Source organism: Aquarana catesbeiana, linkage group LG06 (genome assembly GCF_042186555.1).
Source record: "Aquarana catesbeiana isolate 2022-GZ linkage group LG06, ASM4218655v1, whole genome shotgun sequence".
Lineage (NCBI taxonomy): Eukaryota > Metazoa > Chordata > Amphibia > Anura > Ranidae > Aquarana > Aquarana catesbeiana.
In genome coordinates, this window is record NC_133329.1 from 398,492,515 (window position 1) to 398,510,204 (window position 17,690).

Below are 17,690 nucleotides of genomic sequence, written 5' to 3' on the forward strand. Positions count from 1 at the left end.
TGACGGAAAACTAACACTGCACATCACCCTGAACACACCATCCCCACTGTGAAACATGGTGGTGGCACCATCATGTGGTGGGGATGCTTTTCTTCAGCAGGGACAGGGAAGCTGGTCAGAGTTGATGGGAAGATGGATAGAGCCAAATACAGGGCAATCCTAGAAGAAAACCTGTTATGCCCCGTACACACGGTCGGATTTTCTGAAGGAAAATGTGTGATAGGACCTTGTTGTCGGAAATTCCGACCGTGTGTGGGCTCCATCACACATTTTCCATCGGATTTTCCGACACACAAAGTTTGAGAGCTTGCTATAAAACTTTCCGACAACAAAATCCGTTGTCGGAAATTTTGATCGTGTGTACACAAATCCAATGCACAAAGTGCCACGCATGCTCAGAATAAATAAAGAGATGAAAGCTATTGGCCACTGCCCCGTTTATAGTCCCGACGTACGTGTTTTACGTCACCGCGCTCAGAATGATCAGATTTTCCGACAACTTTGTGTGACCGTGTGTATGCAAGACAAGTTTGAGCCAACATCCGTTGGAAAAAATCCTAGGATTTTGTTGTCGGAATGTCCGATCAATGTCCGCTCGTGTGTACGGGGCATAAGAGTCTGCAAAAGACTTGAAACTGGGGTGGAGGTTCACCTTCCAGCAGGACAACGACCCTAAACATACAGCCAGAGCTACAATGGAATGGTTTAGATCAAAGCATATTCATGTGTTAGAATGGCCCAGTCAAAGTCCAGACCTAAATCACATTGAGAATCTGTGGCAAGACTTGAAAATTGCTGTTCACAGACGCTCTCCATCCAATCTAACAGAGCTTGAGATATTTTACAAAGAAGAATGGGCAAAAATGTCCCTCTCTAGATGTGCAAAGCTGGTAGAGACATCCCCAAAAAGACTTGCAGCTGCAATTGCAGAGAAAGGCGGTTCTACAAAGTATTGACTCCGGGGGGCGCCATACAAATGTACCCCCCACACTTTTCACATATTTATTTGTAAAAAATGTTGAAAAACATTTATCATTTTCCTTCAACTTCACAATTATGTGCCACTTTGTGTTGGTCTATCACATAAAATCCCAATAAAATAAATGTATGTTTTTGATTGAAACCTGACAAAATTTGGAAAATTTCAAGGGGTGTGAATACTTTTTCAAGGCACTGTAAATGTGGATTATTATCTAATTACATTTTCTGTAGCAACCTCCTAGATAAGTTGCTAGGATGGTAGGTAAATGTACGGTATTTCTTTTTGGCTCTTCTGTCATCAAGGTAGCAGCTATTGGGCTGTTCTGGATCTCACAGGCTGCAGGTTTGATTGGTCTCCCCTGCTTTCTAGAGGCTTCAGGAACATAGGAGGTTGATCAAGGCAAATGAGCAACCTGGGTATTTATTGTGCTTCAGCCAATCCCTGGGGACGGTGTGCCCAGTAGGTAGCTGGAGAGGCATATAAATAGTGTGAGCTTTAGAACAGCGGGATCTTCCTTTCTTCTTACATAGAGACTGTTCAGGGAGGTCTTTATTTAGTAGTTCTTGAGCATCCCATCTCACCCCACACCCTACACACCCTTCCAAGTTCTTCAGCAAGAACAATCATTAAAAAAAAAAAAGACGTCCCCTAGATTGATTAATGAGCCGGAGTGAGAGAATTGTTGCTGTTTGCCTGGCTGCCTCTCCGCGAATCTTGGGAAAGAACCAGTTACAGTGGCTCCTTCGGAGGGTTAGTGCTACATTTCTAAAGCCGGGACCGGTGGGGTGGTGGAGGTCATATGGTCATATGGAGGTCATAGCCTACACACCCTTCCAAGTTCTTCAGCAAGAACAATCATTAAAAAAAAAAGACGTCCCCTAGATTGATTAATGAGCCGGAGTGAGAGAATTGTTGCTGTTTGCCTGGCTGCCTCTCCGCGAATCTTGGGAAAGAACCAGTTACAGTGGCTCCTTCGGAGGGTTAGTGCTACATTTCTAAAGCCGGGACCGGTGGGGTGGTGGAGGTCATATGGTCATATGGAGGTCATATGGAGGTCATATGGTGGTCAAATGGAGGTCATATGGAGGTCATATGGTCAGGTGCAGGTCATATGGAGGTCATAAGGAGGTCATATGGAGGTCATATGGTCATATGGAGGTCATATGGTGGTCATATGGTGGTCATATGGAGGTCATATGGAGGTCATATGGTCAGGTGCAGGTCATATGGAGGTCATACGGAGGTCATATGGTCATATGGAAGTCAAATGGAGGTCATATGGTTGTGGTACCTTGCTCTTGTACCAGTGCTCGGCCTCTTGGCGGCTCTTCTCCGCCATGGTCTGGTACTGGGCCCGGACTTCATCCATGACGTGCTTCATTTCCAGGTCTCGGTTATTGTCCAGCTCCACGGTCACCTTGTCATTGTGCACCTGGGACTGGAGCTCGTTTATTTCCTAAAAAAAAAAGTCAAGTCAGATTGATAGCATCGTATTGTGTTTATGTATATATTCTCGATTAAGTTAAAATGTTATTTTTGATCAGTTATGAAAGTCTGAAACATTGCCAGCCAGCCAGCAGGAGGAGCTCCTCCCAGGACTAGAACCTCTGTTAGGATTTTATTGCCCTATGGTTTAGGACAGTCTCGTGATATAGGCACCCCTGCCATACACCACAGCCAGCACCTGGACCTCTCCTCTATTAAAAGCCCAACTCTGGCCTCATCTCTCCTGCACCGGTGCTGCCCTCTTGCCATTTATGGGGGGGGGGGTTGTGCCTTTATAGCTTTTCAGATGTCTTCAGGTAGTAGACAGTTCTCAATGAAGCAGAGATCTATATACATCATTGTGTGTGAATGCAGAGCACTATCTTGATACTCCCTCAGGGGCAGGTCCAAGGCGTCCTTGGAACTCACAGGATGTCCTCCATCCTCCAGGTTAAATGACACTGTTTTTCATTTAACCCAGAAGACTGAGGACATCTAGTGGCAAAAGTGAATTAATGCAACACCAGAGAGGGGGAGAGTATTGCAGCCACAGCACTTGTTGGAGGACTATTTTTTTTTTCTTTTGGGTTCGTTCAATGAAAATGCAGCTGAATGGACTTTTTTTCAGTGTGGATATTGCTCCAAAACTGTTAGCCTAGCACAGTGATGGTGAACCTTGGCACCCCAGATGTTTTGGAACTACATTTCCCATGATACTCTTGCACGCTGCAGTGTAGTTGAGTATCATGGGAAATGTAGTTCCAAAACATCTGGGGTGCCAAGGTTTGCCATCACTAGCCTAGCACTTGGCTCGCGGTTGTGGGGCTGCCCCATTCACCTGGATGAGTTGTGCTTGGCAGCATTACTACCCACCGAATGCAACTGGGGGGGTCATTTTTGCCGTGATGCAAATTATCATGGCCGCAGTATGTGTATACTAGACACGTGTAATTCGTTTAGTTCCAAATTAGTTTTTTAACAAATTTTGACAAATTCTTCAATTTCCGAAATTCCGAATATTCGGAAATTGGAAATTTCGGAAATTCGAAATTCCGAAATTCAAACATTTCCGAAATTCGAAATTTCCGAAATTCGAAATTTCCGAAATTCGAAAATTCAAAATTAGGAAATTCCAAAATTCTAAAATTTGAAAATCCAAAAATAAGAATGAAAATCTGAACATTCAAAAGAATGAAAATCTGAACATTCGAAAATCTGAAATAATAACTAACTAATAATAACTAACTATTTAATTATAGGTACTGGAATTTCCTTTCAAATTTGGCTGTTAGTGAACGAATTATCTGAAGTAACGAATGCCGTATCTAAACAAATGGAATGTAATGATCTAATAATAATAAATAACAATAATAATAACAATAAAACCTTTTTATTATCATTATTTATTATTAATTTGTTCTATTCCATTTGTTTAGAAATAACTTTGTATTTGTTCTGTTCAGTAAACCGCCAAATTTGAAAGGAAATTCCAATACCTATAATTTAATAGTTATTATTAATTAGTTATTATTTCGAATTTTATTGATTTTTTTTCTTTTTTTCAGATTTTCGGATTTCCGAATTTTCGAATTCTGAAAATCTGAAAATTCAGAAATTCGGAATTCAAAAATTTGGAAATTCAGAATTCGAAAATTCGGGAATTCGAAAATTCTGAAATTCGAAAATTATGAAATTCGAAAATTCTGAAATTTTAAAATTCGGAAATTCGAAAATTCGGAAATTTGAAAATTCAAATTTTCTAATTTCCGTCAAAAGCAGAAAAACGAATGAAACGAAAACAAACTAATCTGTTGCGAGTGCACATGTCTATAGTGTATACCACCCAAATTACTGCCTTTGCAGTTTAAGTCGGGGCAAAAAAAAAACCCCCCGCCCGGCCACCTATTTTTAGCACCCCCAACTCCGAGTGTGAACTAGGACCTATGAATGGTAAAATTAGCTGTGACCAAAATGTTTATCCAGCAAGTTTTAGTGATATAAAAAGATACGGGATTGGCTGGTAATAATAGGATGGTGACATTTTAGGCTGAACTCCAGACCGATATAAAAGATACAATGTAATGCAGCTCTGTAATCATTAATACATCATCACATTTTTAAATTCCAAGCCATGTAAGTACCGTACCCTGACCTGGCATCAGCCACTTACAGGCTACCGTTCAGTATGTACAGAAGAGCTCAGACAGGAGGATGGAGGTGCTGGCATGGCATGCTGATAGGAGGAGACAGCAGAGTGACATAGGGCTCAACAATCTGCTGTTTCTCCTTTTCGCCAGTGATGGTGGGGAGTTTAGCTGAAAAAATTGAAACAAAACTGAACCTAAAAAAAGATCAGGTCCCCACCCTCAGCTAGCCTGAACTGTGAGGCAGAGCTGTGTAAATCTCAGGACTGGATAAATAGAAATACAAATCCTTTGGCAGCTCTTTTTTATGAATTTTTTTATTTTTTAAATGTTTGCCCCGTTCAGCGTTCCAAATTATCGCTCAAATGAAGAAATATATCTTCAAAATAAAATCTAAAGTTTTTTTTTTTTTTATACATAAGCGAAAATGAAAAACAGTCCGGCAAGCAAGAGCGACCAATCAGAAGAGAGATTCCATTACCTCCTTATAGACCTGCTTTAGATACTCAATTTCATCGGTCAGACTGTCCAGCTTGGACTCGTTGTCCACCTTGTTCAGGTAAGTGTCATCGAGATCCTGCCAGACACAGAGAGAGAATTCATCCCGTTCCCTACACATTAATACAGAGTCTACAGAACCACATTAGTTTCAGTGACCAAAAGAGCTGACAGTCTAAAAGCGGGGGTCTCCAAACTATGGTCAACGGCGAGATTTTATCCAGCCCTCTGATGTAAGGGGGGACTCTAATGGAATCTCTGATGTAAGGGGAACTCTGGTGGACACCCTAATGTAAGAAGGACTCTGATGTATGGGGGTCTCTGATGGGGACCCTGATATAAGTAGGACTCTGATATAAGGGGGGACTCTGATGGGGACCCTGATGTAAGGGAGGCCTCTGATGGGGACCCTGATGTATGTATGGGGGGGGGACTCTGATGGGGACCCTGATATAAGCAGGACTCTGATATAAGGGGAGACTCTGATCGGAACACCTGATGTAAGGGAGGACTCTGATGGGGACCCTGATGTATGGGGGGGGACTCTGATGGGGACCCTGATATAAGGAAGACTCCGATATAAGGGGGGACTCTTATGGGAAACCTGATGTAAGGAGGACTCTGATGGGGACCCTGATATCAGGAGGACTCTGATGGGGACCCTGATGTAAGGGGGCACTCTGGTGGGGACCCTGAAATAAGGAGGGCTCCAATGTATGGGGGCACTCTGATGGGGACCCTAATGTAAGGAGGACTCTGATGTAAGGGGGGTTCTGATGGGGATTGGGGATCTCTTAGATTGTAAGCTCTAAGGAGCAGGGCCCTCTGATTCCTACTGTATTAAAGTGTATTGTATTTGTACTGTCTGCCCTCATGTTGTAAAGCGCTACGTAAACTGTTGGCGCTATATAAATCCTGTATTATAATAATAATGGGGACCCTGATGTATGGGGGGGCTCTGATGGGGACCCTGATGTATGGGAGGACTCTGATGGGACCCTGATGTATGGGAGGGGGCTCTGATGGGGACCCCGATGTATGGGAGGGGGCTCTGATGGGGACCCCGATGTAAGGGGGGACTCTGATGGGAACCCTGATGTAAGGGGGGACTCTGATGGGAACCCTGATGTAAGGGGGGACTCTGATGGGGACCCTGATATAAGGGGGGACTCTGATGGGGACCCCGATGTAAGAGGGGACTCTGATGGGGACCCTGATGTAAGGGGGGACTCTAATGGGGACCCCAATGTAAGGGGGGACTCTGATGGGGACCCTGATGTATGGGAGGACTCTGATGGGACCCTGATGTATGGGAGGGGGCTCTGATGGGGATCCCGATGTAAGGGGGGACTCTGATGGGAACCCTGATGTAAGGGGGGACTCTGATGGGGACCCTGATATAAGGGGGGACTCTGATGGGGACCCCGATGTAAGAGGGGACTCTGATGGGGACCCTGATGTAAGGGGGGACTCTAATGGGGACCCCGATGTAAGGGGGGACTCTGATGGGGACCCTGATGTATGGGAGGACTCTGATGGGACCCTGATGTATGGGAGGGGGCTCTGATGGGGACTCCGATGTAAGGGGGGACTCTGATGGGGACCCTGATGTAAGGGGGGACTCTAATGGGGACCCCGATGTAAGGGGGGACTCTGATGGGGACCCTGATGTATGGGAGGACTCTGATGGGACCCTGATGTATGGGAGGGGGCTCTGATGGGGACTCCGATGTAAGGGGGGACTCTGATGGGGACCCTGATGTAAGGGGGCACTCTGATGGGGACCCTGATGTAAGGAGGACTCTGATGTAAGGGGGGGACTCTGATGGGCTCACTTTTATTTGTAATTTCTTTACTTTGTTTTACTGAAGTTTTTTTCTCCATTGTGGTAAATCACATCACGTTATTTAAAGAAAAACAAGTAAAATGTATTCATTCATTTATAGAACTGATTTTTTTTCTTCAGCCTGTGAATATTTGTAAATCATACAATGTGGCCCCTTGTCCTGAACAGTTCGGGGCCCCCCCTTGCTGTAAGGGCCGGGTGGGGCAGAAGCTGAGTATCCAATCAGTACTGTTGTGGAAGATACGAATGTTATAGAGACTCTTGGAGGGAATTGAGCCGAGGAGCTGAGCGCTGAGAGGCAGCAATGATCACACGGAGCGCCCCACACATAGATGGAGAATACAGGACAATACAAACCTTCTTTGTTAATACAAAATCATTTTCTAAATGGTTCCTTCTGTTAATTTCATCCTCATATCTGCAAAGAAAAAATAAAGAGCGTCAGTCAGCGGAGGGAGGGGCACAGTCACTGCGCTGTACTGTGATGTCACAGAGCACAAATATCATAGACACTCATTTATGCAGCTTAAATCAATGTTTTTTTTTCTTTCTTTTTTTGGCGAATTTTCGTTTTTGGGAATATCAGATTTATCCGAATTTCCAAATTACAATAGTTCCGTATTTAAACGGATCAGAGATAACGAAAAAAAAATTCGGACGAAATTCGAATTCGAATCGTTTTCGAATACTCTTCAAATTCGAAAAGTTTTCGAATTTGAAAACGTTTCCAATTTCCACAGAGAATAAAATAGAATAGAAAATAAAGGAATAGAATAGAAAAAAAAATAGACTAGAAAAGAATATAACAGAAAATAAAAGAATAGAAGCTAATAGAGTAAAACAGAACAAAATAGAATAGAAAATAAAAGAACAGAATTGACTAGAATATAATAGAAACAAATAGAATAGAATAACATAGAAAGAATATAACCATCTTCTGAAATTCGAATTTCAAATAGAATAAATGTGAATATGAAAACATAGGAAATGAATAGAATAGAAAAGAACTGAATAGAATAGACTATAATAGAATAGAAAATGGAATAAAAAAAACAACAATATAACAGAATAGAATAGTATAGAAAGAATATAACCATTTCCCAAAATTCAAATAAAATCAATTCGAATTTGAATAGAATAGAAAAGAATAGATTTGAATAGGAAGATGGTTATATTCATTCTTTTCTATTCTGTTTTTTTCTATACTATTGTGTTTTTTTTCTATTCAGTTCAAAAGGGGGGGCCCGGGATCCCTGCTGAGCAGGAGGTCCGGCTGTCTTATTGCAGACACGGATCTGCCTCCCCCCCTGCAACACTCCTCCAGCTGCACTGCAGGGGGATTGGTCCAAGCACATGCGCCCTTTCCTCCACAGCGCTACCGGCTTCCCTTCTCTCCTCTCCTGCCTGCAGCTGCTGCGGGCACACGGGAGGGGGGTGTTTCTAGCTGGAAGGGGCCGGTAAATATGTAATTGACTGGTTTCTTCTATTCCTGAATGAACAGTGAGCAATCGGTCCATTCGTCACTGAAGCATAGTAAACTGTGTTTACTATGCTTCGGTTTGTGAATGAGCAGGAAACCTCTGTGTGCTTCCTACTCATTCATCTGTGCAGCCGAGACTCTGCACATGCTCAGTGAGTTTCTTTGCTGAGCATTTCCTCCCCTATCACATCTGAGCAGCCCATGTGACTACAGAGTCCCACATGTGGGGCGTTTACAGCACAGGAGACCGTGGATAATCAGTTACCGGCTTTTCAGCTCCTCCACCACAGCCTGCATGTTCTGGAGCTCGGCCTGCAGCTTGTCCTTCTCATGCAGCAGTGCGTCTATCTGCTGCTTCAGGTGGTTGCCGGACCCCGATGTGATCTGGTCGATGTTGGACTTGTAGCTGTCCTTCTCCTTCAGCAGCTTCAGCTGGGTCTTCAGGATCTTGTTCTGCCTCTCCAGCTCCCGTACCTAGCAATAAGCAGATATCAGTTACTGCAGCCCGGGTCAAATGTTTTTTGAGAGCGACACAAATATTAATTTTCACAAAGTCTGCTGCTTCAGTGTTTTTAGTAGACATGTGCACTGACAAAAAATGTGTTCGTTTTTGTTTCATTCGTTTTCTTGCTTTTTTCGAAAATTCGAGCATTTGGAATTTGGAAATCCGAAAATTTGGATTTTCACATTTTCAGATTTCCGAATTGTGAATTTCTGAATTTTTGCATTTCCGAATTTCCAAATTTTCAAAATTCTGAATTTTCGAATTTTCAAATTTCCGAATTTCGGATTTCTGAATTTCCAAATTTTCGGATTTTTATTATTTCGAATTTTACTGATTTTCCTTCTTTTTTTCAGATTTTCGAATGTTCCGATTTTCGAATTTTGGAATTTTCGAATTTCCGAATTCAGAAAATCCAGGAATTCGAAAATTCGGAAATTTGAAAATTCGGAAATCCCAAAATTCGAAATTCGGAAATTCTAAAATTCGAAAATCCGAAAATTCGAAAACCTGAAAAAAAAGAAAGAAAATCAGTAAAATTCGAAATAATAACTAACTATTAAATTATAGGTATTGGAATTTCCTTTCAAATTTGGCTGTTAGCGAATGTAACAAATGCAAATTTATCTGAAGTTACGAATTATCCGAAATAGCGAATGGATAAAGTCATACTTGTTACGTTCCCAAACAGCCAAATTTGAAAGGGAATTCCAATACCTATAATTTATTAGTTATTATTTCGAATTTGACTGATTTTCTTTCATTTTTTCAGATTTTCAAATTTTTGCACTTTTGAATTTCCGAATTTTCGAATTCCGAAAATCCGGAAATTTGGAAATTTGAAATTCAGAAATTCGAAAATTCGGAAATTCGTAATTTCGGAAATTGAAAAATTCGGAAATTTTGGAATTAAGGAATTTGTCAAAATTCGTTAAAAAACAAATTCGGAACTAAACGAATTGCACATGTCTAGTTTTTAGATCTTTTTGTCAGATGTTACTATGGTATACTGAAATATAATTACAAGCATTTTATAAGTGTCAAAGGCTTTTATTGACAATTACATGAATTTTATGCAAAGAGTCAATATTTGCAGTGTTGACCCTTCTTTTTCAAGACCTCTGCAATTCCCCCCGGCACGCTGTCCATCAACTTCTGGGCCACATCCTGACTGATGGCCGCCCATTCTTGCATAATCAATGCTTGGAGTTTGTCAGAATTTGTGGGAGGTTTTTTGTTCACCCGCCTCTTGAGGATTGACCACAAGTTCTCAATGAGATTAATATCTGGGGAGTTTCCTGGCCATGGACCCAAAATTTCGATGTTTTGTTCCCCAAGCCACTTAGTTATCACTTTTGCCTCACGGCAAGGTGCTCCATCATGCTGGAAAAGCCATTGTTCTCCACCAAACTGTACCATTCTTTATTCACGGCTGTGTTCTTAGGCAGAATTGTGAGTGAGCCCACTCCCTTGGCTGAGAAGAAACCCCACACATGAATGGTCTCAGGAGGCTTTACTGTTGGCATGACACAGGACTGATGGTAGCGCTCATCTTTTCTTCTCCGGACCCAGAGACCCCAAAGAATCAGAAAGGAGATTCATCAGAGAAAATTACTTTACCCCAGTCCTCAGCAGTCCAATATCTTTCCCAGAATATCAGTCTGTCCCGATGTTTTTCATGGAGAAAAGTGGCTTTTTTGCTGCCCTTCTTGACACCAGGACATCCTCCAAAAGTCTTCTCCTCACTGTGTGTGCCGATGTCCTCACACCTAGCAAGCTCCGCACTGGTGGTGCCCCCGATCTCGCAGCTGAATCAACTGTAAGAGGCGGTCCTGGCCGCAAGGCTTCACTTCCTGATTCCCTTACCAATGATGGCGGTGGCAGCATCCGACGGTTCGGCCTCGGATGCCGGCATCGCGGGCGCCCTGGGACAGGTAAGTGTCCTTATTTTAAAAGTCAGCAGCTGCAGTATTTGTAGCTGCTGACTTTAAAAAAAAAAAAAAATTTGGCGTAACTAAACTAAATTTAAAGCGGAACTAAACTAAATTTAGTATTTAGATATCCGTAACCTTTGTTCACCTTTTCTTCTCCGGACAAGGTTTTTTCCAGAGGCCCCAAACAATCGGAAAAGGGATTGTATTTAGTATAGTATTTAGATATCCGTGACACTGTTTTGAGGTTGAATTTCTAAAACAAAAAAAAAAAGCAGCGGCAAGCCTGCCGATCTCACAGGATTGATAATCTGGCAGAAGACCGCTGCTTTTAAAAATTAAACATTAAAACAGTGTCACGGATTTCTAAATACTGAATTTTCACGATAGAAGCTCTCAGTTTACTGGTAAAAATAAGTGTGAAATGTAAGATTTCGGCGGGTGTAAAAAAAGATGTCCGCTTGGCGACTTCAGACTGTAGGCATGGTGTGGACGGGTGCGGGGTGTACCAAGATGGCCGCAATGGAATGTCACTTCCGTTGCATGATTTTCACGGGTCGCCTAATCTGACGGAACACAGGCAGGAGGGTGTTCTTAGCTGGGAATCCCCCCCCTCCCCCCTCCAGAAGACTCCTGGGATGTATGACATCATTTGCCTAGGCAAAAAAACAGGAAGTAACCGGAAAAAAAAATTATAAGAAAGTAAAAAAAGAAAAAGGAAATAGGATATACTTTCCTATCTATTTACTAATGCTAGCAGCAAAAGGATTAAAAATAATCAGTGTTGACTGAGAGAGTGAAGCTCTGCTTTATTTGCTATAATACAAGTGAGTACTGTCTGTGATACTTTTTTATATTTGCACTAAACCTGCGTGTATTATTATTATTATACAGGATTTATATATCACCAACAGTTTACGCAGCGCTTTACAATATAAAAATTATTATTATTACTATTACTATTATTACTGCTAGGACCGAGAACAAGAGGGTAGATGTTGGAAAGCTTGTCCTGAAAATGTAACTATAGTGTAATTAAAAAAAATAGTATCATGGAGAGTATTCAGATTTATTCAACTGCATCTCCAAGTCCCCTAGTTTTACGGTGCAATGTAAAAATTCTCCACTAGATGGTGCCAAGAACATTTTTTTACAAATACTGTATGCTTATGCTAACTGCCCCTGATTTGGAGCAAAGTCCCCCTGTCCCTCTTTCCTCCTCATTTGTCCCTCATTTTGGTCTGATTTAATCGCTGTATATCAAATGTATTTTTTATCTTTCAAAAATTGTTTCCTGATGCGAAACCTTTCATCTAATTTCTAAATTGCTGCATTTGTAAATTTCAAAAGCCAATATAAAGGAATAGTAGCGATAAAAAAAAAAGCACTTGAAGGTTTAACTATTTTTTTTTTTGTTTGTATAACTCTCCTTTAACCACTTTAAGACCGACCATCGCACATATACTGCGGCAGGGCGGCTCTATTGCGTGAAACGACGTACCTGTACGTCGTTTCATGCAATAGATACCGCGGGCGCGTGCCGCGGGAGCACGCACGCGCAGGCCCGGCAGACTTGATGATCGCTGCACAGAGAGGCAGAACAGGGCGGAATCCCCGTTCTGTCCGGGGACAGCATGGAGATCTGCTGTCCCTAGTGATCAGGAACAGCGATCTCTGTGTTGTCCCCCAGTGAGCCCACCCCCCCCTGCACGGTTAAAACACTCCCAGGGAACACACTTAACCCCTCGATTGCCCCCTAGTGTTAACCCCTTCCCCGCCAGTGTCATTTATACATTGATCAGTGCATTTTTTTTATAGCTCTGATCACTGTATTGGTATCACTGGTCCCCAAAAAGTTTCACTTGGGGTCAGATTTGTCCGCCGCAATGTCGCAGTCCCGCTAAAAAATCGCAGATCGCCACCATTTCCAGGAAAAACATTAAAAAAAAGAAAAAGTCCATAAATCTATCCCCATCTTGTAGACGCATTAACTTTTTTGCAAACCAATCAATATACACTTATTGAAGTTTTTTTTATACCAAAAATATGTTTCAGAATACATATTGGCCTAAACTGATTAATAAATTAGTTGTTTTATATATTTTTTTTTTGGATATGTTTTATATCAGGAAAAAAAATTTTTTTTATTTTTTTTTTTTTTTACATTGTGGGCCTTTAAAAAAAAAAAAATATATATATATATATATATATATATATATATATATATATATATATATATATATATATATATATATATATATGTATATATATATATATATATATATATGTATGTATATATATATATATATATATATATATATATATATATATATATATATATATATGTATATATATATATATATGTAGCAGAATACATATTGTCCTAAATTGATTAGGAAATTCGATTTTTTTTACTTTTTTTTCGGATATGTTTTATATCAGGAAAAAAAATTTTTTTATTTTTTATTTTTTTTTTACATTGTGGGCCTTTAAAAAAAAAATATATATATATATATATATATATATATATATATATATATGTATATATATATATATATATGTATATATATATATATATATATGTATATATATGTATATATATATATATATATATGTATATATATATATATATATATATATATATATATATATATATGTAGCAGAATACATATTGGCCTAAATTGATTAGGAAATTCGATTTTTTTTACTTTTTTTTCGCATATGTTTTATAGCAGAAAGTTGTCGGTCTTTTTTATTTATAGCGCAAAAAATAAAAACCGCAGAGGTGATCAAATACCACCAAAAGAAAGCTCTATTTATGGGGAAAAAACGACATCAATTTTATTTGGGTATAACGTTGCGCAATTGTCAGTTAAAGCCATGCAGTGGCGTGTCGCAAAAAAAAAAAAAGGCCTGGTCATTAAGGGGGGTAAAAATCCTTCTGGGGCTGAAGTGGTTAAGGGAGTGTGGCGGGGGGGGGGGGTGTCCTATGCCTACATACCTTTGCTAATAGGTGTCCTTTAAATGTTGCCAACCAACATATAAAACATAAATTAATTAATAAGCAGCTGTGGCTGCTGTTATACTCACCTGATTTCCGGAGCTGCCCCCCCGCAGACTCAACAGCTGGGCGCTGCTTGGCTTTTTTTGAGTTGAATGACGCCCAGCAGCACTCAACTCGCTTCCTGTGAGCCCACAGTGTCATGGCTCCACCCCCAACCCAAACTCATAAGGAGAATACTGCAGAGAGCGGCGCCCCCATCATTACATGGCAATGCCCAGCATTCAAGATCAGTCAAATAATCAACAGGTGAAAGAGAAGAAAAACTTTTTTTAAACTTTATATCAGAATGTCAGAAACATTTGTGTCCACTAGATGGCACTGCATGCTCCTTTTTTTGTTAAAGTGAATGGTTGTAACTTCATTAGAGAAGTAGATAGGCTTCCCACTGCTGGGTTCCAGCAATACCATTCGCCTGGCTGTTATACAGCCTCTCTGTTTATCTTAGGACCCGGGTTTTACTTTGTAGGCTCATTTTGAAGCCCGCTAGTTGAAGAACTACATGTCCAAGCATATTTATAGAAGAAAAACCAGTGGTTCGATCTATTAAAAGGCAGAGGGTGACAGCCAAGTGACAAGCATTTTCAGAAGCATAGGTCAGCAACAATAGAACCTTTTATCTATCATTTTCTTTAAATACGTCTATGGGGTAGCTGCATACTTAGGCTCAGCTTCCGCGGCTTTGCAACATTATCCAGTGGTTGCACACGAGTAATTGCACTGAGCCACTGAGAGCTCCCTCTAGTGGCTATTCAGCAAATGTACAAAAACAAGAATATGGAAGTGTAAGATGTTTAAAAAAAAAAAAGCAATATAAAAATATGATACATATTTTAAAAAATTATAAAAAAAAAAAAAGCCTGGCACAAAAATGGCAAACTTTCATTAAAATCAATAACAAGAATATGAAAGTGTAAGCCTTGTAAAAAAAAAAAAAAAAAAAAAAGTGAAAGCCATATAACAAATAAGACATACAGATATTTAAAAAAAAATACATAAATAATTTTAAAAAAAGAATGGTGTCAAAATGGCAAAATTTCACTGAAGTCTGAATCTCAGCAACATTTCAGAGACATAAAAATGTCTAAACTTTCTTTTTTTTTTAGTCATTCTCAGACTTGCACACAAGTAATTGCACAGAGCCATTGAGGGCTCCCACTAGAGGCTAATCTGCAAATGTATGAATATGGAAGTCTTGTAAAAAAAAAAAAAAAAAAAACGTGAAAGCTATATAAAAAAATAAGATACATATTTTAAAATGATTCAAAAATAAATTTTAAAAAATATTTTAAAAGCATGGAGTCAACATTTCAGAGAAAGAAAAACTTCTAAACTTCCTGTTTTTGGCGCATTCTCTTCCTGCTTTGTACGCAAGTAATTGCACAGAGCCATTAAAAGCTCCCTCTAGTGGCTAATCTGTAATTGTACAAAAAACAAAAAACAAGAAAGGTGAAAGCCATATAAAAAAATAAGATACTGTATATATTTTTAAAAAATCATTTAAAAATCCTCTGTTACACATGAGTTAAACGCTGATGAGTGCAATGTAAATTGTCTAATACTATTTGTGAATTGTTTATAATCATTTGATGACATAATTGCCATGAAATGTGGATTATTATATGAAAAATTCCAATACAAATGTATTTGATTAAAAAATCATTTTTAAAAAAAAAAACATAAATAAAAAAATAATTTAAAAATCATGGCGTCAAAATGGCAAATATCCTGAATTTCAGCAAAATTTCAGAGAAATAAAAACTTCTAAACTTCCTTTTTTTTTTTGGAGCATTCTCTTTCTGATTTGCACACACGTAATTACTGAGCCACCGAGAGCTCCTTCTATTGGCTAATCTGCGATTGTACAAAAATAAAAATATGGAAGCCTTGTTAAAAAAAACAAAAAAAAAAAAAACAGTGAAAGCCGTATAAAAAGATACATTCTCATTCTGCTTTGCACACAAGTAATTGCTCTGAGCAATTAAAAGCTCCCTTTTAGTGGCTAATCTGTAGTTCTACAAAAACAAGAATATAGAAGGCTTGTAAAAGAACAAGAAAGGTGAACGCCGTATAAAAAAGATAAGACACATATTTTAAAAAATCATTTTTAAAAATACATAAATAAAAAAATAATTTAAAAAGCATGGCGTCAAAATTGCAGAAAAAAAAAAAGAGTTGAGTGTACCATAACAAGAATATTGAAATTGTTGAATTGTTGCAAGCTTTGTAAAAAAAAAAAAAAAAAAAAGAACATCATAAAAAATAGGATCAACAATGTAAAAATAACTAAAAAAAAATTAACATTTTAACCAAAATCTTCTGATTTTCAGCAACATTTTGGAAAATACAAAAACAAAATTTCTCCTATATATATTATATAATAACTCTTATCAGGTAGACTGACTTTTTTCTTATCAGATAATTCTGAAAAAAGTCTTCTGCTGTGGGCACAGAGCCCTCAGGGGTTTCTTTAGCGATAAAATACAAATATACATAGAGATTATATCAGTCTACAAAACCGAAGCGGGGCGGGGGGGGGGGGCGTGGTGCCCAGGTCAGTGAGGAGTTGGCACGGCTTGGATAATATTTGGATGGGCACACAAGCAGGGAGGTTCCATGGCTGGGGATTACGCCTGCTGTGTTTACTGAGAGCGCTGATCACAATGGTCAGATAATGAAATACGATCGCTCCATTATTTGCCTGGGCTCCTACCGCCCTTTACCCACCATTATCCCTCTGCCCAGAGCCCTGCCAATCCCTCTCCTGCGGTTATCGGGTCACACGGGTTCATACAACAAGACGTGTTCTCAGGTCCGCCAGGAGCTCAGCGCCAGGCTGGGAAAATAAACTGCGACTTTAATTAAACTTATACAAAGTAAACATGAATCAGACGAGTTTGTTAAGGGCGAAATATTGGTGTGACTGCCATGCTGGGCAGGAAGAAAGCAAACCTGGGCTGAGGGATTTGGTGTTCTACAAAAAAGAACACTTACCTAAAAAATAAAATAAAAAATCCTATTCAAGTATTTATTCTTAAAGTGGTTGTAAGGGTTAAGTGTTCTTTACAGTAAGGCATTCTCTGCATACACCTTCCGGACCGAGTACATTGGGGGCGGATGAAACCTGCAGGCAAAGCGTCATACTGGTACGTCGCTGCTTCCGGGTTTAGGGTGCGTGCCTGCGCGGCACCCCCTCCAACACCTACTGTGATTGTTCATAGCGGGAGTCTGTCAGCGGGTCCCTGGCAATGATTCACATCCAGGACCTGCTGATCGGCTGTGTCCCTTTCAACACAGAGCTCTGTATAGAGGGAATGTTCTCTCTGTTTCTTATCCCTGCATAGCAGGGATAAGAAACAAAGAGATCTGTTAGTAAAAGCAGCACATATCACACACATTAACACTTGTGCGGCACACGGTTAACCCTTTGATCGCCCTAGATGTTAACCCCCTTCCCGTCCAGTGTCATTAGTACAGTGACAGTGCATATTATTAGCACTTATCACTGTATTAGTGTCACTGGTGATGTCAGTGGCAGTTAGTGAGTGCCCCCCCCCCCCGTTTTACTCACCTGAGCCCGTTCGTTCCCTCGGCGGAGACGCACTCACCTTCTCCCGACTCTTGATTGGATAGATTGATAGCAGCGCAGCCATTGGCTCCTGCTGCTGTCAGTCAAATCCAATGACGCGAGTGCAGGGGGGGGGGCAAGGCCAACATTCTGTGTCTATGCAGGCAAATGTTGGACTCAGGAGTGCGCCCGC

At 40.1% G+C, this 17,690-nt stretch overlaps 1 protein-coding gene across 1 annotated transcript in view; it reads right to left on the reverse strand.

Moving 5' to 3' along the window:
- LOC141147228 (keratin, type II cytoskeletal 8-like) overlaps positions 1-17,690 on the reverse strand; it is a 43,116-nt gene that overhangs the window by 17,557 nt on the left and 7,869 nt on the right. Inside the window, 4 exon segments of the mRNA XM_073634401.1 lie at positions 2,274-2,438; positions 5,093-5,188; positions 7,313-7,373; positions 8,701-8,909. Coding sequence (XP_073490502.1) covers positions 2,274-2,438; positions 5,093-5,188; positions 7,313-7,373; positions 8,701-8,909 — 531 coding nt within the window.